General features: G+C 50.0%; 2 protein-coding genes across 3 annotated transcripts in view; one reads left to right on the top strand and one right to left on the bottom strand.

Annotated features, from left to right (window-relative positions):
- Positions 1-108: 108 nt before the first annotated feature.
- On the bottom strand, positions 109-1,154 carry LOC135900304 (homologous-pairing protein 2 homolog). The gene has a single exon (XM_065429770.1). It carries the CDS (start codon positions 858-860, stop codon positions 225-227), a length of 636 nt encoding a protein of 211 aa, XP_065285842.1. The 5' UTR covers positions 861-1,154; the 3' UTR covers positions 109-224.
- Positions 1,155-1,348: 194 nt separating this feature from the next.
- ck (myosin-VIIa ck) overlaps positions 1,349-24,894 on the top strand; it is a 173,514-nt gene continuing 149,968 nt past the window's right edge. Inside the window, exon 1 of one of the 2 annotated variants that reach the window (XM_065429765.1) lies at positions 1,349-1,615. The gene's annotated coding sequence lies outside the window, so the exon portion shown is untranslated. The remainder of the gene's footprint in view (positions 1,616-24,894) is intronic. The other variant, XM_065429764.1, reaches the window with a different exon arrangement.

The following is a 24,894-nucleotide window of genomic DNA, read 5'->3' as shown; positions in this document are numbered from 1 at the left end:
AGCAATGTAACCTAAAACATTCACTTGTTAAGTGTGATTTATGTTAGACTATAAATTGTGCCAGCATTGTTTAAAAGCTGCAGAGAACATGTGTAGCAATAAAGACAATTGTGACCACTGTTTTCGTCTTTAATTCACTACTTTGTCGTACGCCAACATGAAATAAATATTGAAGGAAACAACTTCTAAACATAGCACTTAAACACCATACGTGTTGCCCTTGTCTACTTTGGCACAGACACATTGACGTCTTCGTCTGTCTCGACGCCAGTTTCTTCGATGAGGGCTTTCTTCCCTTTAGGATAGCCTTCAAGAATGGCATCAATCATGTCGTTTGCCAAGCGCTTTCTCTTGCGCCATTCCTTCACGAATGTCTCGTTGTCTTTGAGAATGCGGTCCTTCACTTCCGGCTCGACGAAGTTCGTATTGGAGGTAAGCTTATCTAGTCTCGCTTTCAGCCTTTCAAGTTCCGCAGTGGTGGACGCGATCTTTTCGTTGAGCTGTTCCGTCGTCAAGCTCTGACTCAATGCGCTAAGCTGCGACTCCCGGGTCTGCAGCTGTCGCGTCAACTCTTGGTGCTTAGCGTTGAGGTCGCTGATCTCTTGGTCCATAGCGGACAGCTCTGCCTCTGCAACGTTGGGGAATTCATCCTGGTTGGCGAAGTATATCTTCTGCTTTCCGTAAGTCTTCTCTTTGATCTTGTCGTCCTGCGCGAGTTGCTCCAGCGCTCGCACTACGGCAGTCTTACCGTGCTCCTTATGGAGGTTGTTAAAGATGTCGTTGGAGCTGTAGGGCCGGTTCTGAGCTTTGACGTAGTCGAGGATAGCTTTTTCTACCGACGCTTCTTTAGACTTGCTCATTGCGAGCTACAGATAACACGAAACTGTGACAGAAACAATCGCCCAGCGTACCTCGCCGTCGCGCGACGCCGTAGGAGTTCACGAGTCCGTGAGCTGCTCAGTTGATTTTGGCGTCGAGCATGCTAAATTCCACAGGAATGAAGTGGCAGCCGCATAATTCACTTACACGTCTACACTCCGTAGTTTCGAAAGTGCACTAGACAGTGGAACGGGCAAGTTAACTTTCAAAGGCGCGAAAACATGCGCCTCACCGGATACCGGATACGACAGTCTGCTCTCTAGTTTCATGTCCGTCGCGTAGATGGCAGCACCTTGCAGCACACGAGGCGCAAGCGCGGTTTGTAAAGCGCAAAACTTTTAGAACAATAATGTTTGTAGCTCGTCTTGGAACACAATTAAAAGGCCACAAAAAATTCTTAGTGCGGTACTGGGTAACTTTTTGCGCCGGCGAAATACCTGTGCGGGTCACTGGCTGTCATTACCCGGCTTGCTGACGTTACATACCTTGAGGGGGAGCAGAAACACGCTCGCGAGTTTTTCCCCTCGCTTACCTGTTGGCCTGCTGGATTTGCACGGCAGGTGTTGTGAGGTCCAGTTTGTGTTTGATGGGTGTGTCAGTGGCCGGGACTCTGGGAGCCTCGACATGAGTTCATGTGTTCGACAAGCGTTGCTCTAGCGTCCGGCGAACGAAGTGCATATTTCATGGGATTACATTGCGGCCGCTTATTGGAACTCCGGATAGCGCTGCACCATCGGTAAGTGATAGACAATGGCCCGAACAGGAATGTTTGCCGGCTCTAGGCTTAATTGACAGTTAGGTCGGCGAGATCTCCAACCTCCAGTGCGTCGTTGGTGTGCCTCGTATCGGCTTAAACGGCGGGATCAACTTCTACACGCCAATCCACAGGTGTTCGCCGCACTGTTCGTGCGAAAAGCGCCGTTGTTGCGTGGCCGACGACTTCGGTGTTCCGCTAATTTTCTAGGACGCGGAAAACGCGCGTCCGCTCTGCAAAGTGCCGGTAGCTTAAACTGGCGCTGGAACAGTCACCAACTGCTACGATACTGTTTGCAGGTCGTGCATTTAAACGTCGTTGGCTGCGTTCTCAGTATGATGTGTCGTCATTAGCAGCGATTTTCAACTCCGCTTTCCGTAGCAAGCTTTGCTCGAGAGAAGGTCATCCCGAATGTCTGGTCACCGGTTCTGCGCGGTGTTTTCTTTTTCTTTCTTTTTTTACGTGCTTATTCACTGAAACTACCAACACCACATCAGTCGTTAAGCTTATTTGCAGCCTTTTTCATTTCTGCGTTCGAATGAGTACGTAGACGTACGTACCTGACAGTTGAGGTTTTTATTTGCTCATGGGCCACTTCCCTGTAGCATTGTCGAGCGTGCCGTAGAGCGTAAATACCGCAAAGCAACCTGAGTGAACGGAGACACTCACGTGCATTCCGTTCAGGTGTCGGTATTTAATTCTTAGTTTATACGATAAATCCCCTAATTAAAAATCGGACATCGCGCAGGCAGTTTTCGAAGGTCGCGTGTCGTTTTTTATTAACGGAGGTGCGCATACGAAACATTACCGTGCGAACTGCTGTAAAGAACGGTAGCGTGGAGGACGGAAGGTCGAGCGCGCTCACAAGTATGCGAGGCCATGTAACTTCGCGGCCACGTCTTTCGCCGGCGGCGTTTTGGAATCGTCGGGCTCGCCCGCTTTATTTTCTGTCTCTGGGCTCCTTGCCGTGCGCAGGGCCTTCCTCCTCGTTCCAGCAGTCGGCGAACGGCGCCTGGATCGAGATGCGATTGCTTCCTCATTTGGCCCATGCGGGATGTTACCTGGCTCCGTAACGCATGCACGTATACCGGTTGCCGCCATGGAATATCGTTGCGAAGCCATTTGCGGCGAGGAATGCACGCTGTCGAAAGCGTACACGTGCGTTAGTGGGAGGAATGACGTCGTTTTTCCGTGCCTCCGTATCCGATACTGTGATCATTCGCGAAGGCGTGGCTGCACGCTTGCGCTAAAAGAAATAATAACAAGATTCAATGGGCAGTTGTCGCTCGTTATGTGCGCGGGTGTTCAGATGCAGCGCAGTGATGGATCACCGTGTTGTCGAAGGCGGACTATGGACAGGAAAAACTGTGCGCGTTTCTTCTTTTCTTTAACTGGCACTGCGAACAAACTAGGCTGTTTTATTGGCGAATTCGTAATGGCGGACGCAATTCGGCAATTTGTTTCCGAATGCCATGAGGTCTTGGTGGGCCTCACGACGTCTCGTGCCTGTTCCTCTCTCTGTCCGTGAAAAAACGCGTACTTACCGCAGTCAGCGACGTCCATTGCGCCAAATACTGTGTCTGACCTTGGACGACGGTCTGCCTGATCGTTTTACGCGCTCACAGCTATATTCGTGTATTTCTTGTCGCTTCATTTCGTATAGTTTCGTTCTAAGGGTTACCAAGCTCGCAGCTCTGATCGAAACATCCGAAGCCCGAAGGCAATCTGAAACACACGCCTTCCATGTAACTATAAAACCGCTATCACACGAACTCTTGCGAGCGTGCTTGTAACTAATTCAGATCGAACTCGGATGTCGATCAAGCGTTGCTGCACGTTCATATAAAGCGCGTTTGACTTCCACCCCACAAGGCTCGATCACGCCCCATCGATTGCTATCGACATTTTTGAGCGTCAGGCGGAAAGTGGAGGCGCGTTCGACCTCGAGGAGCTGTCACGGGGAAAAAAATAATAACCTTAAGAGAATGAATACAAGATGATACTAACCTTTTAAATGGTGATGGATTTTTGTTTAGTATATAGTGCACGAACTTGGAGATCCGCGCTTGCAGTCGCTTCCGCAGTTCGTATTAAACGGTGGCCCGCCCACCGCCTACAGCTGAATATGGGAAACACGTCATATAAGTTAATTGCGGTCTAACACTCGGTTTACAGCATCAGATGCATGCCTGTAAACTGTATACCTTTCATTTTTCTACGCATCCAGTACCACCCGACAGCACACAGGAGATAGGCCAGGATAAACATGTCTGTTAACATTGCATTTGACCGTATGCAGCATGCGACGTCCTTCGATCGCGCTCGATAATTGCGGAGCAGCGTGTCATTGATCCAGACCGAAACTGCCCGTGTGACGGGGGTGTAAGGATTGTGACAGCGCCAATGTGGCAGGGGTGTTAGGCACGGTATGCTTCTCAGTGATACCCTTATAGGAGTCAAATTGGAGTCTGATAGATGCCTCCAAGGAATAAAAATCAGGCGGGGGCACGCTCAGTGGGTGTTCGGATGGAAATCTTGAATGCACTTATTTCGCGCATTTTTCTTAAGGATGGCATCTGATAGAGGAAAGCTGAAATAAAAGTATTGGTTAGACAATTTCGGTTGAACTACGTGTCGGGCAGCGTTGGGTTTGCGTAGTCCTTCCGTAATACATCGTCTTTACTGCGCTTCCCGACTCCTTGCAGTAATATATATGTTTCGCCTCATTCTGTCGTATTCGCTTTATCGGACCGAACGGTGCATACTAAAGAAAGCAAGAAAGGGGGAAAATAATTTTAAATCTCTAATTGAAGAAAGAAAATGTCAGCAAAGAAAATCTCAGATTACAGGTACCGCCTCACTACCGCGTGCCGCGATACGCTGGCTGTCCTACTTATATATGCATACGTGATTTAGTGGCGCACAACTTCCTTTCACCTTTAGGAGAGCCTTACTTGCCTTGCCTCTCAAGCAATATTTACGAACTGGGCGGTATGCCGTTACAGTACTCCTTGCAGTACTTCATTGCAAGAGTTACTCGCGAAAGCAAACTCCATTAAAGACAAAGAAAACAAGTTTTCCTCCGTTCCAGCGTCGTTCGATTCTCCGGACGAGGTTGTTGCTGGCGTCTGGCCCTGGCGCTGTACTGTCTTCAAGGCGGAAGGGGAAAGCGCTTGTATGGTCGAGCCAACAGCGCAGGTTACCCGTGACCGGCGAGGTCCTATTGATGCCTATTATAGAAGCAACTTCCCGCTTTGACGACAATTCAGTTCGTTGCGGCGCTTTCTCGCTTGCTCAAAAGAACGTGTGGCCGTTTATACACACATAGATAGCGAGGGGGGACGTACGACGGGGAATGCGTATAGCCCAGTTTGCACGTATGTGTGTGCCGCTTCCGATGTGTGCGCCGTCTGACGGCTTTTTAAAGCGGAACGCGGGTAGCACGCTCAATCGTTCGAACTCGACTACGTCGCAAAGAGCTGTGCCAGTTTCGGAGCCCCTGAACGGGGCTGCAAATTTCTTCCGTCGGAAGCGATAACGCCGTCTGCTCCGCGCGCCGACGGAGCTGCTGGAACAATGGAGCCATTCTCTCTGGCGGGCTGGCTGGGCTCGCCGGTAGTGGTTGGCGCATTCCTGCTGTCTTTCATTCGCGCAACATCAGTCGTTGCGAGAGCGCTCATTGAATTGCACCCATGTAGTCTGTGCATTGGACGCGTTGGCTTCTGTTCTGCGGCCTGAAGTTCTGAGGAGCGACTGTCTCCTTTGCGTATACATAGATGACGAAGAAATAAGCGTTGGCATTCGTTAGTTTACTGCGACAACAGTGAACTTTTTCGTTACTGCGCCTACAAAAATATATGAAATTGATTGACCGTTTTTCTTTTTTTTCTACGCGTTGTTAAACGTCTCCGTTGGAATTCTACTGGCAACATCATTGCGCCGCCTGAAGTGACTCAAATTTAGCTATTTGTCGGATTTTGCAATCTTTGGCAGATTGGGAAGTCCGGAAAAAAAAAAGAAAACTTCGACTAGAGGTATCGTCGAAACTATAGCCTCCAGTGCTCCTAGCACTTCCTCAATAAAAAAAAAAACCGCAAAACTTGCGCTTTGGTGGACTCGGCAACATAACTTTTAAATGACAGCATCAGTGAAGACACAGCAGCTTCTATCGGGTTGTATATTTTCCGATCCGACGTATAGGCTGTCTTAACGATGCCTGAAACAGCGGTGCGTCGATTCTCATGTGTGTTATTCTGTTGGACTAATATCAAGCCCTACTTCATTTTCTTCACCGTCGGTTACCTTTATCCGTCAGCGCTCGGACAGCGTATGTCCAAATTGTTACGAGCAATCATTCCCGTCGTGTGGGGTGTTCGCTCGAACAAGAGCGCGCAGTCGATTTCAGACCGACCTTCGACCGAAACTTGGCTAGCTGTCTGATCTCATAAATTTTGTACACCGCCTGTGCAAGTGCTCTTATTAGTTATTGTACAATATTGTGCAGCACAGCACATTACTGTACAGCACTGTGTACGTGAACTGAACAAAGCACGTGGAAGCTCTAGTGCCAGCTGAACGCGCACTAGACCACATTGCCTGCTGCAAAGTTGATGGAATGCATTGTTCAAGTATGAGGAGGCTTCTACATGCTGCCTGACCTATCTACCATCGCTTCACGAGCCTAAATAACGCAGTGAAAAAGAAGCCAGGTACCTGCTGCTATAAGTAAAAACACATGCTCCCTGTACAGTATGAACTTGCCCGTTTTCACATTTGGGATGCTACTGCTTTTTCGCATAGCATGGGCATTATACTGTGGTTAGTATGGACGCCAACAAGTCATAACTTTATTGCGTGATCCGACTTAAAGATGTTGGGAACTAAAACCCACGCGCATATTTTGTATATTTCACTTTTTTTATACTAAAAATAGCAAATTATTACTTCGTGTTCCTTGACGTGCTTCTCTGAAGTTTCACCGTTGTAGTCCTGAGAATTCGTTTCAAGTGGATACGCCTTTCGAAATCACCTGTTACAATTCGTAAATAGCATTGTGTGCCGTAAAGTAATTACATATAAAATAGCAATTAGTGGAATTAGGCTACTTATTCAATTAAGCATTTATGATTTCTCGTAAAAGCAATGTCCACCTCAATGAATAACTCATACTCAATGGTTAGAATTGCGCTATGTGCCACAGGCAAAATTTAAAAACTTGTTGCAGCTAAAAAAAAAAAAAAATGACATACACCTGGTTTTACAAGCAAACAGATTTCGAAAAGAACGACCGCATGCTTCGCGGTGCTTATGAGCATCTCTCTCTCTCTCTCTCTCTCTCTCTCTCTCTCTCTCTGATAAATTGTGGTAGACGCAACAGCTGGACGAAGCTCGTGTGTTAGGAACCGCGGGAGCATTGTCCTGTCACGCGGGCAGCGCGTGTTAGTGCAACCGAGATCGTGCTCGCGGAGCTGGAGAGCGGAGCTAACTATCTGTACTTTTATTGTCCAACCCGTGTCCGCGAATAACATCTGTACTCTAGGCAGCTGTAGTTGAAATTTGGGCCGCTATCTTTCTCGAATCCTCGTATTTCGTCTGGCGAGATTATTCTTCTAAAGCTCTGCATTTGCGTTTCTTTGGCTGCTTAGACTTTCCGTCTGCTTGGGTTCGTGTGTCATCATAAGCGACGCTATGTAGCTTTGTGCTGTTTGCTAACCGATCACCTTGAAAAAAAGAAAGGGATGTGTGGGAGGCAGCGCACTGAACAACACGAACGGGCGACGCACTTTGTGTAGTACGCTCTCTTCCTTGTGGTGTGTTTTGTACGCTGTTGTGCTTTGTCCACTCTCTTCTCGGTGTTGGTTTCACTGTGCTCTGGAAGATCCATATCGCTGGGAGAGGCCAGTCTATGTGCTGCAGTGGACACATAGGCCCGTGATGATGATGATGATGATACTGCACAGCTCTTTTTAAGGAAACGCTGCATCCGACAACTACGCTGTCTCCGCTGCCTGAAAGATAACAAGGAGCCGACAACGCCGACGATCACGCAGGGAATCTTCTTCTAGTCGCGTTGGAGATTTTAGTCATCATTCCGAACCAACTAACCAAATATTACAGACCAAATTAAATATACGAATGTGTATTAGAGTATAGTATAAATCAGCAGGCCTTCTTGGATCAAACAACATTGGCATTCTGCCCCCAATGCTCCAGAAGATTGCTTTGCAATCCGCGCTTCTAGCAGTGCAGTTGCAAAGTTGCAGCTCGCGACGGGGATCAGTGCGTCGGTCTTTTTCAACAATTCTCGCCTCTTGTTTGTACTTCGGTTGATGCCACGTAAATGTCAGTGTAAGATATAGTTGATGCAAAACTTGTTCTCCACGTTCGACTACACTTCTGCGCGGGTTTCTGCCCATTCTGCAAATATAAAGTTAGTTGCGAGTACCCTCCCATCCTGTCTTCCTTGTGCGTGTCGGTCTCGCGCTACTTGACTACTAGCTTGAATACTGCTGCTTTTTCATGTGCAGAAGAGCAAAAACTGCCCGTTCACGAATACCATATACAATCGAAGCACCTCGATATAACGATCGAAGACGGATATAACGGATTAAGTCTAGCACGTTTCTCGCCAATATCTGCATATAACGAATTCATGGTTATAACGAATATCGGATATATCATTTTTTTTTTTGTCGTATCTGGCTTCGTTATAACGACTCACGACTGTAGTATACGCGCTCGTGCGCGCTGCACCTATTCCCGGCTCGAGGATTCCCGAGGCTTCGCGGGGCAAGCGCAATCAAGGCTTCGCCGCGCATCTCGAAGCGACGACGCGTGTAATTGGCGCGAATACTTAGTACGCGACCCCTGACACACTCCGGGAGCCGAGAGGGGGCGGGTCGCCTCTGAGATCTCGCATCCCGCGTGTGTGTGTATGCATTGCCATGGGTATGTAATATCTGCGGGTCTGCTGCCTCGTCTTGGCTTCCTCCGCACCTTCTCGCAGCACCCTTTCCAGTTTTCTTGTTCTTTTTCCCCCCCTCTTTTATATCGCCGCTCTTTCTAGTTTTGTTTTCCATAGTATCCCCAGTCATCGCCTTGGCCCATTAAGGCGCACGCTGCCAGCGAGCGCATACACCGCCTCGCGGTCCGAGGGAGAAAGGATGGAGCGGGAGCTGAAAGTCGTGAGGTCCGAGCTGGCGCGTCTCTATCCGCGCGCAGGTTGTGAGGATACGAAGACCACGACTCGCCGTCCATCCCGCATGCCCGGGAGGGTCACGCGCATCATCACTTCACCCCCCACCCGGCTTCTCCTTGAGGCTTTTCGGCCCATCATTGCCTTGAGACACGCGGATATACGCCGACGGCTTGGCTGCTCTTTTTTTTTTTGTTCCAATAAAATAGAGAGAAAAGGGAAAAAAAGAAACGATAAACAAAATGTGGGCTCATGCCTGCCTCGTGGGCTTCATTTCCGCCGCATGCCCACCGAGGATGCAGTGTCCCGTGGCTTCGTCTACCTGTCTCTTCCCTCTCAATTTGCTTTCTTTTTTTTCACCCTTATCGTCGTTTCTTCGCACTGCGTTGATATATATTTTTTTGTTGTTGGCCGCCATAAGCTCCTCCATAAACTCCCAGCAGTCCCCTTTTTGCCGCGATATTCACGCAAACGCACGCAGCAGACAGGTAAGGTTCGTGCGTGCGCCGTGATGACGATGGTCCGTGTATGAATGAGTGTGCCGGGCCGTTTAGGTCCCTAATGCCGACCCTCTTTGTGGTCGCCCGCCGGAGGCAGCCACGAGGAGGCGGCCTCCGTTCTAGGCGACTGCTGCTTGCGGCAGCCCCGAGCTAGTCTCTCATTCCATTATTATTTTTTTTTTGTGCCAAAATAGTTCGTGATCGACATTGCGGCGTAAAACCTTCGTGCGCACGGCGTACGAAGAAGGTTTCCTGCTTTTTTGTGCGAGCGCACTGTGCCGCAGCGGAGGAACTGCGTGGACTTTTTTTGTACCAGGCGTTCACCTTCTTAACAAATATAACCCTGAACGTAGACGATGGCGGAGTGGTCGCGGTATGTTTATGGTACGCCGTCTTGAAGAGAAATAAAGAATCTGGCAATGGTCGGCGGTGCTAGCTGTGGCCTGCCTTTCCGCTTCTGCGGCTGACCTGTCTGTGCCGATATGCGCACGATTGCGTTCTGTACGTATGGCGTGTGACGCATGCGAGATATCCTGCTGCCATTGGTCGCGCGTGTGGACGCAGCGGATATGTAGTCCCACCCGTCCCCCATTGATACGATTAATACGTGTTACTGTTGAGGCGTATGTCGTAGCGCGTCGTATAAGGAAAGTCGTGAAGCAACTGCGTATTTATTTGTTTAAACCAGTCATAAATAACTTGTTGCAGAAGCTGTAAAATAACGTTGCGGAGCGATACCGGTTAACGGTACGATTCCGAAACCAGCGGTGAAGGGAGCCACCTCTCCTCCTCCGTCGCTGTCGTTGCCGACACTCGTGCCGCCTTCAGAACTGCAATACAAAATGCTTTTTGTTTGTCATCTACTTTCTGCACCCTTCTGAATGTATCTAACCACTCCTTTCTGTAATCCCCTCGATCCCTGAAAGCATTTCTAATTAATAAATTACCCACAAATCGGATGGGGCAGCACCACGTGTGCAGGTACTAGCTTGACTTGGGCGCACGGCCCTCCCTCCAGACGTCAAATGCTGGACGAGACCACATGTGAAGGAGGCGCTCAGAACGCAAACCCAACGTTAAAAAGCAAACGTGGAAATCCTGTCAGTGCGTCGTCTACATAGCGTCGCCGCGCGCATAGTCATGCGCGTGCGCCACCGACGCCTATATACCGATTGTTGAACTATAGTTGCATGCTTGTAGGTGGGGGAAGAAAAAGAAAACATTCGTTTTCATTACCCGAGCGAAAAGTGCCCGTTTTTCGCATACCGCGCTCTCTTGCCGCGGTCCCACCCGACTCCAGTGCGTGGTGCTGTGCCGGGCCTTTTGTTCTTTTCGTTATCTGGCTGCATACGTGTCCTGTTGCTCCCGTGGCCCTTGTTTATTTCGCTTTCTTTTTTTTTTCCCTGTGTTTGTATCTACTGCGGTGTCGCATCGCGCCCCTTTACCGGATTCGGTCTTGTTCTTTAGTGAAGTGCTGCCGCAACCCACTCTGGCGGATTGGCCATGAATCGAGCGGTGAAAAGACTGTTTTAGGCTTGTACCGCAGTTCAGGAAGAGCAAGAAAGGGGAGGAGGTAGAGGTAATCAAAGGGAACGGAAAACAGAGTGAGCGCTAAAGAAAAGAAAACTGTTATTTCTTGTTTGATGTCGCTCGCTGTCCCTCTTCGTCTTTCCCGGGGATGCCGGCTCGCTGTGGGAGCTGATGCGACTTGCGGGAGCAAGAGAACCGCCACTCGCGTGCCAGTTCACCGGAGGACTGCGGCCCACCAGCGCAGTGGGTCTAGATTTGTTTGATCACGCGGTGCCGTACCGACCGCTTTTCAGCTGCGCTTTGCAGGCAAGTTGTCCTTGTAGCGGGCAGCTGTGCGCGCATCGGTAGGAAGCGTAGTACAGCACGCCTATAGTGTGACTCAATAGAACAAACAGCACTTGTCTCATCCGAAACAGGCAAAAAGAAAAAAAAGAATGAAAAAAAAAACGTGCAAATCCATCTTTGGTCCCGGGGAAACCAGTTGTCACCGAAGAAGAAGAGGAATAAAGAAATTAGAGCAAGAAAAGTTTCGCACATTTAATTAAAAGATAAATATACTTTCCTACGCTGCCCGCTTCTTGGCCGTTCCCACACAGAGGGTATGCGTCAGAGTTTTTAATATCATCCTCATCGTCATTCTATTACGATATCTACATATATATGATCATGGTCGAAGCCCTTCTACGCAATCGACATGTACGCATTCGCCATTGCCCGTATATATAAGTGAAGCAATTGCTGTATTGTGTATTCGATTCAGTAGTTCTGTAAATATTGACGGCACTTATAGTCTGGCTCTTCAGCGTATTCACCCAATACTATAGGCTCACTGAAGTTTCGTTTGGCTCTAATTCTTTGCATGCATTCAAAAAGAAAAAACAAAAACAGCGGGAACGTGAAGGGCGGGAACTTAAAAGGCAAGGCAAGAGGCGGATCCTTGTGGCGTTGTCATCAAATATTTCTGATGTCTGACGTTTGGGAGCGTGAGTGTCTTTGCTGGAGACATAGTGCAGGGCACACCCTTCGTCCACTGATGAAAAGTCGCACGGGTGCCTATTACGGCGGCAGGGCGTGCAAAACGATTGACTGACGTGACCTCGTCTCGTTGACAGTTCTTGAGGTACACGCTGCAGCCATTTGCGGTGTCACTCGTTACCGCGTGTGGCCGTGCGGCGTAACACGGGACATGCGATGTTTGCTTCGAAAAAAGAAAGAAAAGAAAAAAGAGTCGGAAATAATGTTGGATCGAGGCAGAAGGGAAATGGAGTGTATTGCAATGATAAATAGGGTGGTATCGCCTGGCAAATGCAGGTTTAACGTGCGGAGGAAAGCATTAGAAGAACACCTTTTGAAAACTTGGGTAACACTATACCAGATTTTGCTTTCGTACTCGAAATGCCGACTGTGCTTGGCGCTCTGCTGCCGGGAGCACGGTGTTGAAATGCATTACCGTGCGCAGCGACGACGTGTTAATGTGCATGGAACGCTAAGGAAGCCTACTGTACGCGTAGAGCCGAGAATCCCGATGTAGCTGACACGGAGTGCGTAGTGAGTGTGCACATTTCGGTGTGCCGTGTTTTCTCATCTGTACGCTCTACGAGCTCGCCTCGAACGAGTCGTTCGGCTTCGCTTGAAGTGAGCGTCTTCTTGCCTGTCTGCTCGCAAATAGCGGATGACGTATAGCGTGCCGTAAAAACCCTATAGGGCATTCTTTCGGCGAATCCCGTCGCCCCCTTCAGGTCGAGTCACACGATCGGCGTTTTCGCCGAGCATTGAGGGGGGGAGGGGGGGCGCCACTGGTATGCGACAACCGGTCGCACGGGGGACGCGCTTACTGACTCCGAGAGGAACGCGATTCGTCCAACTATTCCAGTCTGTTCGGCAAGAAGCTCTGCTTCGCCCCCCCTCCCCCCTCCCCTTCCCTCCTTCGGCTGGCTGGTTCTGAGGTTGGTCACCTCTGGTGATCTCCTCCGGCCAGCATAGGTTCGTGCTGCAGCCGCGTTTGTCGAACCGACTGCTGGCGCTTGAGGGCTCTCAATATAGGATTTGTCTGACGGGTTGTTCTGTGGTGTGCGGACAACGTCTGGACGGGATGCGGTCGGCGCGTCTCTCTGTGCCTCGCCGACGAACTCGCCGTCGGAGCCTCACGTGTGATTCTCTCTGGGCATTTGATTTTTGCCGTTCCGCGGACAGTCCGCGAGACTGTATACGTGCAACGCCGGCGTAGGCAAACGCTCATTGGCTGAAAGGTGCGCATCGGGAATTCCCAGGCATTCTGGGAAGACGAATGGCACATGCCTGTCTGTAGGCAATGGACCATTTTAGTGTAGACCAGTGGCCACACTACACTGTAAATGTTGGGAAAATGATGTGAATCATGGAGTTCATGAACGGATAGTACTAGAGTTAAATCTAGTGTCTGCGCGCGCCGCTGGTACTGCGCTTCGTTTCAGCACAGAAATGATGTTATTAGTGCCTACATTTATTCGGTTAAAGTTTGTGTTTGCGGGTTGGGGGATGGGGGTTGCTTTAATAAGGTTGCCGTATGGTTTCTTGTTTGAACCTAATCTTAAGTATGCCTATACGCTTGGCCTCGTTTGTCCTCTAAAGTCTACCATCATGCATGTCTTCCTAACGTTACAATTAGAGAAACAAATTTAATATATCAAAACTAATTACCAATGGTGAGCTTTACTGCTCTGGTGACAGCTAAATTTAGCGGCACGAATATTAGAAAGTGCCGAGGGAAATGTATGCACTGGAAGTCGATTAACGGAAGGAATTGGTCGTGAATGGGAAACGCTCTGCCTTATGCTGCTGGAGCACTTCGCAGCTGAGCCACCAGAAGCACAATGCAAGAAGCCGCGTTGTGCTTTTTTCAACGAAGCCATGCCAAGCCGTAGAGCAATGCATGTACTGTACCCATATTTCTCACGGTGCACGGTTGATTTATTCGGGATTTCTTCCGGTAACATGTGTTATGATGTGAATGCCGTGCCCGTATATGTTTTAATGTAACGAGAACTGCTAAAATAAATAATTTTCACGTTTTATAAGCGAGATAATGCACGTGTGCCGCACCGGATACAAACGTCCACGCTGCTGTATGTAGAGCGTTCGATCTCCGCGCTGCAGAACGGAGCAAGAACACGGCAGCTGCTATTAGGGGTCAAGGCTGAATACTGTGTAGGCCGCGCGTTCTTGTTCCCGCTGTTCGCGAGCATCGTACCTCTTAAAATGCGGCAGCTCACAGATATTGATTTCTTAGCATCGCGGTGCATCGATTAAGCTCTTTAAAGAGAGCTGAATCGTCTACATCGTCGTCTACAGACGTCTACACTAGTCTACGTAGACTACTGTACGCGCCCCATTTGCTGTGACACCACGCATTGGGCAGCACGTTTCAGCGCCTCCCGTTGAGTCGCTTCTAAAATTGCTTCTAAAAGCTTCTAAAATTGACCGTGCCTGTTTCAGAGCATCTGAGCTCTTGCCACTCGCTCCATTGTATTCGTTGCATGTGAGTGCAACTCGCTCAGTACATAGAGTCGGCACATGTGTGGTGACACGAACAGCTGCGTTGGCACCGATACATCGCCGCTTTTGAAGCGCGCTGGCTGACTCAGCCCTCGCAACTGTTGCGCGCCCCTCACGCGTGCAACTCGTTTTTTTTTTTCGTTATCGCGTAAGGGTTCATTGCCCGAGTGTACTGTACAACAGTACAGTACACTCGTGAAACAGTAAACCTGAATTTCGCTATGGTGTTCAAGAAAACACATTCGCTATAATCGCGCTCGTCGCTGAACTGCATCGTTTGTTTTCTATCCCGTTTTCTCCTTCGTTGAGTTTGTCACACGCGTTACTCTGCCGTTCTACATTCGGCGAGAAAGCAAAGTCTGCGCTAATGAGGAGCGTATAGAGGCGAGGTGTGTAACGTTATTGTACGTATTAAACGAAAACGAAATAAGCGCACTCGCGCTGCGGTAGCTCATTCTTACGGTTTTTTTTTTTTCCCCGCTCATTGTTCGCTGCCGCAGACTGTATACGTCGTAAATTAAGCCGGTCGGCTGCAGCAGCTGACGGGCCTCCGCGCCGCGCCGCCCACATGTGAAGTGGGAGCAGCGAAACACGTAACGTAACGCCTTGGATGCAGACAAGGTCGTGTATGTCTCGACCGAGATGCTCGTTGTCCTTACATTCGGGACCTTTTCGTCGTTGCTGCTCGTACCTCCTCGCATCGTGCACAAGGCCGGCGTCTTGAACGGTGTATGAAACTCAAAGTGTTTTAAAAGGCGTCTAGCCCTTTGTCGGTCGCCGCGAATGAATATTTCATTTCTTTCTCGCTCTCGTCTCTTTCGCCCAATCTCGTTTTCGCGATAAACGAGGCGAGGCCATTTCTTTTTTCTTAAACTTATTTCTTTCTTCGAAAAAGGGAGACAATAAACAAATAAATGAATAAATTGGAGCAGTCGTGCTTGCGCGGCTGATCGCCGTGTGGGGCGTGTTTCTAGAGTGGTCAGTCACCTTGAGTTCTGGCGGCGACTGGGCAGTGTTAAATGTGTCGCAAGAGAAGGTCCGCTCCGGCCGACCGACGCGTAACCTTGAGTTCGGACGGTGATACATCTTTCGTTATCGTGACTCTGAACAATCGTCCAAGCCTGCGGACGTTGACGTTGTCAGCGCAACACGCAAACGAAAAAAAAAAATGTATATATACGTATGCCGCTGTGTGCGGCAGGCTTTGAAAGCAGCTTTGGCAACTCCCGAGGCAGTGCTCAAAAAGGGGCGGGGCACCCCCCCCCCCTCGCGTTTGCGAGCGATGACGCATAGTGACCACTCACAGGACGTGCTATCTGGAGCACGAGCAGAGTCTGTGATGTTGTCTTATAGAATTGCGGAATAAAGATTGCGAGGTGTATATGATCAGAATCTTTGCGGGACGGTTGTACCTGAAGGGTAAATACGAGATTAACAGATACGTAGTATAATTTGGCTCGGGTGCTCCTATCTAAATATATGTAAACGGAGAATTCGTTTTTCTCGGCAACCACTGCACCAAATTTGACGAAGTTTGTTGCATTTAAAAGCAAAACTTAAAATGTAGTGACTTTTTGTTTACAATTTTTTATTTAGGTCGTCAATTTGTTATTAAAAATTAGCAAATATCGCAAATATTCAGAAAACTCTAAACTATCAAGTTTACTACACTCTGACTCAGACAGTGATATCACAATTCTGTGCACTTGCATCTGATAGTACATCTTAAGCGGACAAAATTGATATGCTACTCATGAATCTAAAAAAATGAGTAATATGGAAATATAGCTTTTGCAGAACCCTTGTACACAACGTAACAAATTCACGTAAAATATAAATTGATATATCGAATTTGTCCAATTTGTATGATCTAATGGATGCCGTTTACAGAACCGCGATATCTGTTTTTGATGCAGAGCTATTAATTTATAAACTTCGTGCGTCTATCTCTTTTTTTTTTCAAGCTTTCAAATTTTTGAGAAATATTTTCATAAAGTTTAGGTTCTAAATCGGAATTACGCTTCCAAAAGTCACTAGAATTTAACTTTCTCTCTCAAATACAACAAATTTCATTAAAATCGGTCGAGGGGTTATCTCAGAAAAGCGTTTTTGCGTTTTACATGTATTTGAACAGGCTGCGTCGGAGTTAGGGCCCGAGCTCAAGCTTCCTCTTAAGCCGAATTTTCACAGAGGTGGAATAGTGCGTGAACATGCGGTTCGTTTCCCGTAGACCCTGTGAAAAGAAAACAAGAAAAATTCCGCACAACACGAAGCGCTAATTAATCGATGAAGCCGAACTTCCATTTGCTATACTCAGCTTAACGAGGGGCTCGGACTTTGAGGCTGCTAGCTCCCTACAAACAAACGGGGCTTCTGTGGACACAGACAGATACGCCAGCCTCGACGATGACGTGGAAACCTGCAGGGCTCACAGGAACAATAATTGAATAGGTCTTCAAGGTGTCTCTGCCGGCAGATAATTATGGTTATAGGAGCACACTGCCCAGGATCCACAAGAACCATGGTGTTCACACGTGCTGCAGCTGATAATGAATGCTCGGAATCCTTTGATGCATGCTAGTTTCAACAGCATGAGCTCCCTGAAGTTTTCGAGCAAGCTACTTGACAAGCCAGCTTTTGTGGCAGCGCGCAGGTTCGCACAGCGACAGCAAACAAGCATTCGTCGTTGCCATAAAATAGTTTTTAATTAAGAGCGTGTATCTTAACGGGAGTGCAGTGTTAAAATTGCGTATTTTCGGAAGTTCGCATTCGAGTCACGCGACAGCGAGTGATATATACAGTCTCCGCTGTATATAGATACGAGCGCCTTCAAAGTGGAGGTAAATATGGGACTAGCGGTTACTCCCGCAAAGGGAGTAATCGTTGATCTATGGATGGATGGATGTTATGAGCATCCCCTTTGGAACGGGGTAGTGGGTTGCGCCACCAAGCTCTTGCTACTATACTGCCTAATATTCTACCTAGGTTAAACAATGAAAAAAGACACACAAAAACACTATGAACTACCACGCCCAAATTTTCTGATCCCCTATTGCGAACTGTGCTTTTGTACGTCTCCGTCTTTTGTCGTTTCCCTACTTTTCTTCCACCAATCCTCCAGTCGCCTCTTACTAATGTCTATTGCGGACATGTTTGCTTTACCACTGCTCCCTCTGAACCCAAGGGCTTCAAGGAGGCCAGTGGTGCCTAAATCGACCGCTGGGTAGACGTCTTCACATTCTAATAAAACATGCTCCGTAGTTTCCCTAGCTTTACCACAGCAAGCACATGCTTCTTCTTCCTTCTTATATCTCGCTTTATAGGTGCGTGTTCTAAGGCATCCTGATCTCGCTTCGAAAAGTAATGAGCTTCCCTTTGAGTTATCATACATGGTTTCTTTCCTGATTTCGTTTTTTCCTCTTAAGTAGTTACTCATGGCAGGTTTCTTTTCCATTGCCGCCACCCATGAGATTAATTCAGCTTGTCTGACTTTCCGCTTGACCTTTGTTGTTGTGTTGTCCACCCTACAGGCCGCATACTTGCTGGTAAGCTTCCTAGTTCTTTTCCTCCACTGTGAATCAATGTTTTTCCTGTACAGATACCTGAACACTCTCCCAGCCCATTTACTTTCTTCCATATTCCTCAGCCGTTCTTCATACTCAATTTTACTGCGAGCTTCCCTCACTTCAAAACTAGTCCAGCCCATATCACCCTGCACAGCTTCATTTGTAGTCTTCCCGTGAGCGCCCAATGCGAGGCGACCCACTGACCTTTGGTTCCCGTCGAGTCCTGATTGTACCCCTGATTTATAGCAAACAACCGCATTTCAAAAAGTAAGTCCTGGAACCATTACACCTTTCCACATACCTCGGAGGACCTCGTACCTCTATCTTGCTGGTGTGCAGCACATCGCGCGCCGAACAGGGTTCCAGCACGCGCCACTCACGATACAGTGATCGGCGCGCTAGCAATACGATTGCCGACGGCAGTTAGCGTAATAGAAGTGATGCCTCGTGTATAATTTCGGTGACCCATGGTAGTGATCGACGCGTGTAAAAGCGGCGCGTCGTATATAATCTGGGTGTCACCTGGCCTCAATCGCCACCCCTGTCAAGCTAACAGTTCGGCGTCACCTTGAAAACACGTGCTGAGCCATCGTCAAGCTCGCGGTTGCCCCCAGCGAGCTTGCCTGCTGTTGTGCCATCACCACAAGCCCGGATTCCGAATCTGCAAGATGCAGAATCTATCCTGCGAGCGCCCTAATTCTCCCTTCACAAGTCAAGATGCTGAGCCGTCAGGCAGCGGGATCCTGCGGGAGAAGCCTCGGCGAGCAGCAGGTTTGGACGTGTCCGCGAGTACCAGACAGCCCGGCGCCGCACCTCCTCTTGCATGGAGGTCACCACGCGCGCGAACTTTGAACCGGGTGGCCAGCGCGGTCGCTGGTTGGACCCCTCGGACGACCGTCGTGTGCTGACTTTGTATTGGGCCGTTTGAGTGACAATGGTTCTCGGGGATTATAAAAGCAGCGACGCGCTGCCTGAAAAACAGGATCCGCCGACCCACGGGGAGACAGTGTCGCTCCCGACTGGGGTGAGATGTGTCACGCGTTTTCGCCGGACGTCGTCGTGCGAGAACAGTCCCGTTTGTTGTGAGCACTCGGCCCCAGTGCCGACCCGTTCATGTCCTGTATGATAACCTGTATATAATGTATAAAGTCCCTTTTGTTATTCTCATCGACGCCAGGCTCGGAGTCTTCGCTACCAACGCTCTGTCACGAAACGGGTGACGAGCGCTACGGGACCACAAAGCCGTAATCGTGGAACAGCGGTGCAAGTTGTAACACTGCTGGCACCGGTTGGATGTCGTAACACTGGTGGCACCGGTTGGGTGTCATAACACTGGGGACAAGCTCGCGCTTGCAGCGGACGAGGCCCCCAGCTAGGCCTCGTCCGCTGCAGGAATAAAAGGAAAAAAAAACGAAAGAAAGAAAACAAACAGCGAAACTATTCAGTAAGCGTTCTTCAGTCTCCGTCACGCGGTCGAACTGTGCGTCCATTCCTATGTATCGGCTGTTTCAAGGAGTTTCTGTGAATAACAGGTCCCGACGAACAGCACTGAAACGCGCTTCACGTATCTCCGTGTATCGTCTTGCGAATGAAGGAGTAATGTCGCCCCCCTTCCTTAGTTTCTTCCACTCGGTGTTTCGCCTGCTGGAGAGTATATATATATATATATATATATATATATATATATATATATATATATATATATATATATATATATATATATATATATATATATACATACGCGCGTGGGGTTGTGTGTGTTTGGAGAGATAAATCAAAGAGCGAAAAGAGGCCTTTGTTCCGCTTGGCCGATCGCCCAGCCCGGTCGGTCTGTCTTTCCGTCTCCGTTGTCTCGCACGCCGACGCCTGCGTGGTATGTGCTGCCTCGTTGCCGGCGGCTCCGCGGACAATCGGGCTTCTCGTTCCCTCTTCCGGGTTCCAACTCCCAAGGCGAGACTCCCCGCTTTCTCGCATGTTTACCGTCGCTCCTTGCATCCGGTATGAAAAGGCTGATCGCTGCGATATAGTCTCCCTCGCTGTATACGGCTTGGTGTACATGTGACGCACCTGTGCGGGGAAGGATTCGGCGAGTATACGATAAGACGTCGCTGCAGCATAGTGCGACGGACCGAAGGTGACCGCGGTGGCAACCCGTTCGTTTTCCTATACTTTGCTGGACTATTGGAGCCGTCGTATACACACTCTTACAAAAAAAAAATAGACTGAAGGAAAATAATGGCTTCTGAGGAGGGTACTTGTTACAGGCAAACTGAAGGACAACACTAAATCAGTTTAGAATGTTGCGTTTTCGTTTATTTGTCGGGAGAATGTCGATTGCTAGCGTAGGGAAAACAACAGCCTAACTTCCCTTTCTCGAATTTCGCGCCTAAATCGCAGCGCCGTTAACGCCGGCGTTACGTCATGGATTGGGCACGTTGGCGCATACTCCCGGTTCCGTCGTGGGAGACGCCCACTCCATGAGAGCCCAAAGCTCTCGTGGCCTGCAGGACCTGAATAAAGTTGATTTCCTTCCTTCCTTGGCGCATACTCCAGCCATTCTTGCTTTGTTAAGGTTCTAGATAGTTGCCATGTTGTCTTTGGTTCTTCTAAAAACGCAACGTAATCCTTGATTATAGATGAACAATTAACCGTAGCCCCGGGAAAGAAGATACAGTGCGGCGCTAAGGGAGCTTGTGTGGGCGCTTCAAGGGGCCTCAACTGCTTACGTTCCAACCACTCTCCCCTGCGCCACGTATACCGTGTGCAATATATATATATATATATATATATATATATATATATATATAATATGGCGCGTGTTATGGTTGCACGAATGCGATGTTTATGCACCGCGCAGCTGGCAGGCAAACGTGTGTGTTTGGATACATGCCTGAGAACAGTGTGCGCGCTCCTGCTCAGTCAGCCGCAACCTTTGTTCCGCGTAGAACGTTTCGAGCGCTCGTGGTTGCGCTCTGGTGTTTTTTTTTTTTTTTTCAACGCAGCCCGAGGATGGATTTGTGGAAGATTCGGCGTGTACCGGTACAGATGGCGCATGCGCGGGCTCCGCGACACGGGGGAGCACGTTCACGCGGGCGGAGCGCTACATCAGAATGCTTTGCGGGCTGTAGGGTCCGACTGCCGAGGACTTTGCATGCTCTACGAACGCGCTGCACATTAATCTTCACGGCGTACAGTTGTGCCCTTCCCGATCCATCTTTCTGGCGCCCGCTATTGCAATACATAATGCGAACGTGTCGTTTGTGCACCTTAACTTTTATTGTCTGTATTTCCGCTACGAGCGGCGGTCAATCAATGGTGCGTTACTTTATTGAAATGTGATGATCATCACGCAGTGTATGTCCATGCTATATATACATATCTGTATCCGACCGTTATTTCTCTGGCGTCCGCGGAAGAGTGTCATTACCGTCCTCATGGCTGCGTTGGACCTGTTGCGTATACGTTGTGCTCACGAGACTTCTATATGCGCGGCTCGTTGTTTACTCTTCTTTAATGCGTAAGTAACATCTCACTACGCACGCCTATAGCGACGCCATATGCGTCCGCGGCGGGCCCAGCGTTGGCCACATGCCGCCGGCGTTCGTTTGCCTGAGTGGCCGCCTGCGAGAACCCCGAGTCCAGCGGGCGTCGCGCGTTGTCTCCTCTCGCGGCACGTTACGTTCCGCTCGGCGGTCGTTGCCGCCGCGGGCGCCGGAGCGTCACGCTCTGCTCCCTCGCCTCGCAGCTCCTCCCCCGAACGGAGCGGGGGTCCGGCGGCGGCCGCCGCCGCGTGCATTGTTCTCCAATGAACCGAGCGACAGGAAGGATGGCCGAAGGGGTGGACCGCTTCTGAAGCTTGAATACGGCGACGCGGCACAGCGCGCGGCGTTGTGCCACGTCCCGGGCCTTGTTTTCTCGGCGAAAGGAGCGGGGAGGCCACTCCGGCGCTGACGGCTATCGGGAGTGCCGTGCCACAGCGCGCCAAATTGCCGCCGCATGCCGGCGGGCGGCCTCGTCCCACGGCTCCCTCGGCGTCCAAATTGGACGCGCGTGCATGCATGCAACGCACACGCCGCCGCGACCGCGTCCAGCTTAGCGCCGAGCGCAGCCGCAGGGGCCTTCTTCCGGGACATACCTCCCCCCCCGCCACACGTGGTGATCGGACGGGGAGCTGCTTAGAATATGTTGCTGCCGCTTCACACTTTACGGCATCTCTTTATTTGCAACCCCTCCCCCCCCCCACACACACACACAGACACTAACACGCACTTGCGTTTAGGATAGCGGACGGAGATCGAAAGTGGAAGCAATCGTATACTATCGGGTTTGTTCGATAAGATGGCAATTGTATACGCTCTAAAGAAAATCCGCGCTTTTATGTATAGTGTGCGTTTGCAGATTTTATGCACACCTAACTTAAGCGTGATACATCTCCACGCTTACTGATCACGCTTACTAAGGGCGATCAACAACCCGTCTTCACGGTTAGCAAGCCTGATAGGGATCCCTATTCACACGCTTACTATGGCGCGACCATTCTCCACGCTTAGAGACGGCACCTGAGGAATGTCCCACGGGGTAGGTAAGGGCATGGGGAGGGATGCATGCTCCATCCTCCTCCCCCTTCTCTACATGTGCGGGCGGCTACGATCAACCATTCGGTTTCGGTTGCCGACCATGGCGCTCTCGCTCCGTTGCGAGAAATAAAGAAAGAAAAGGGAAGGATTAAAAAAAATAAGCTTAAAGAAGGGTTTTACGTGTACGTTAAAGAATCCGTTAAAGGGGCCTCAAGCGAGATTAACGTAAAGCCCCTCCATACCACTACTACCGCTGATCGAGGGGAGGGGCTTTAGATTAACCTTTCTTTCGTAGTCTTCCATAGCCTCAGTGTTGCTTTTTGACTCATCACTCGACCCGATGATGCGCTAATCCGTATGCACGTGCCGATACGCCACGTGACCATCTGCCAGGTGCGTCGAGCTCGCCCAAAGCCACCTTTGGCTCGCCTCGTCGCCTTCACTGCAATGGCAAATTATCACTAAAGCTTGCCGGTCAATTGAGACGGCGCCGTAACATACCGTAACGCTTACGTGCGTCGGGAACGTTTCGGCATAGCGCGTAGCGTTCTTTTGCACCACCGCTTGAGCGCGCTGCGTACGAGTTGCTCCACTGGCGCGTTAATGCGTTTTAAGCGTGGGAACCGGGACGGCGTTCGCTGCGGGCGTATATCGGTGCGTGCGGGTGGCTGTTGATTGCGAGAGGAAGGAGAGGCGCCTCCCCGCGGCGTTGCCCCCTCTTCTCCGTCAGCCGAATTCCTTCTCCCGCGCTTCTCTCCAACGAGAGAACAAATTGCAGCGCGCGCACCTGAAAAGAGCGGCAGCCGCGCGCCATTTGCAGTGTGGGGGAAAACAAATGCACGTGCGCGTTGCGTTCCCCGGGCTCGTCAAAGCTAACACGTTGAACACCGCGTGTACGGGAAAGAGGTGCGGAATCTCGGCGGTGGGTGCTGGCGTGGGCCCCCCCGCTGGTATACGCGTTGCGCAACGGACGTCGGTCTGCGTCCGCGCGGCGTGCCTAATGGGTATGCACGAGGCGCGCGCGCACGATGGTGCGCGTTGATCTCGCGGCCCCCCTACTTCTCTAGCGCGTTTGCTATGCGTCCCGTGCCCGTGAATGCGCGCACAGCAGCAGCTCGCGGCAGCCGCCCCTCTTACTCACTCCAGTCTACCTGGCCCTGTTGGTTTATGTATGCGACGGCCGTTGTATCTATAGCGGCGTGCGTGCGTGCGTGCGTGCGTGCGTGCGCGCGCGCGTGTGTGTGTGTGTGTGTGTGTGTGTGTGTGTGTGTGTGTGTGTGTTCACGTTTTCTTTTCATTTTAACGATTCTCTTTTATCTCTTTCGTTCCTTCCTTTTGCTTACCCGATAGCTTCACGCATGCCCGCCGCCCTCGACGACTGCATTCCACCCCGAATATGCCACCTCCTCGGCAATGCCCCAGTTACTTCCATACCAGAAATTGAGAGAGCTACCTGGGCGCTCGCCGTCGTGTGAGTGTATCGCCTGTAGAATATTCTGCATACTCGAGGCAAAAGCAACGCGAAGGCGATTTCTTTTTTGGCGGCTTCGCACTTAGCCGCGGTCCTTCAGCGAAGTCGCTCTCGTGGTGGGTATTTTGTGAAATCGCAGTCAAATCATACAGGCCACTGCTCGCGTCATTAGAACCGTGTGCACATTACGGAAGGCGCGTAGTGAGGCTCGCACGTTGTGCGAACGCTGAGAACGTTCGTTCTCGCCCCGCACGATTATATTTTTGTATGTGCCAAAAGTGGTGGTCGCAACGCACTTTCTGCACAGCATCAACTCCAGTCGCATGGCTGGGAATGCGCGCACTGCCTTGTTAGCACTTTTGAAAAGATTCGCACATCAGCCGGCTCTTTATATTCTGTAAACTATACAGGCTCTTCAGGTCTGTAGGCTCGAAAAGGTCAGAATGTGCGCGACTGAATGGAAAAAGAAAATCCGTCTCCATTCCACCCTGTGAAAGTGGATGTACAGCGAAGCTGCTGCCGACGGTAGACAACCACTACCGACGTTAGACAACGTTAGACGAGCACCGCCACCACCACAAGTGACGTACGTCACGCACGTGTGCGGAAGTGCGGCATACACGCTCATTCCTCTAGGCCTTCCGCCAAGCGCAAGTGCCTTATTGAAATAATGCAATTTTTCAAAGTAAATTGCGTCAGAGAATTCGTAAATTGCGACTTACGCACAAGCTGAACACATGACAGCTTCGGATTGTAATTCGAATATACGAGAATAACGGCATCTTCACGTGACGCTATCGTCAGATGGAGTCATTGCGTCAAGTGTGACGTCACGCGATGACGTATTCTTCGAGTGATGTCCCCTGATGACGTCATGCGATCCCTCTT

Source organism: Dermacentor albipictus, chromosome 1 (assembly GCF_038994185.2).
Source record: "Dermacentor albipictus isolate Rhodes 1998 colony chromosome 1, USDA_Dalb.pri_finalv2, whole genome shotgun sequence".
NCBI lineage: Eukaryota > Metazoa > Arthropoda > Arachnida > Ixodida > Ixodidae > Dermacentor > Dermacentor albipictus.
Note: the sequence above shows the minus strand (reverse complement) of the source record. Positions and strands in the feature narration are given on the sequence as shown.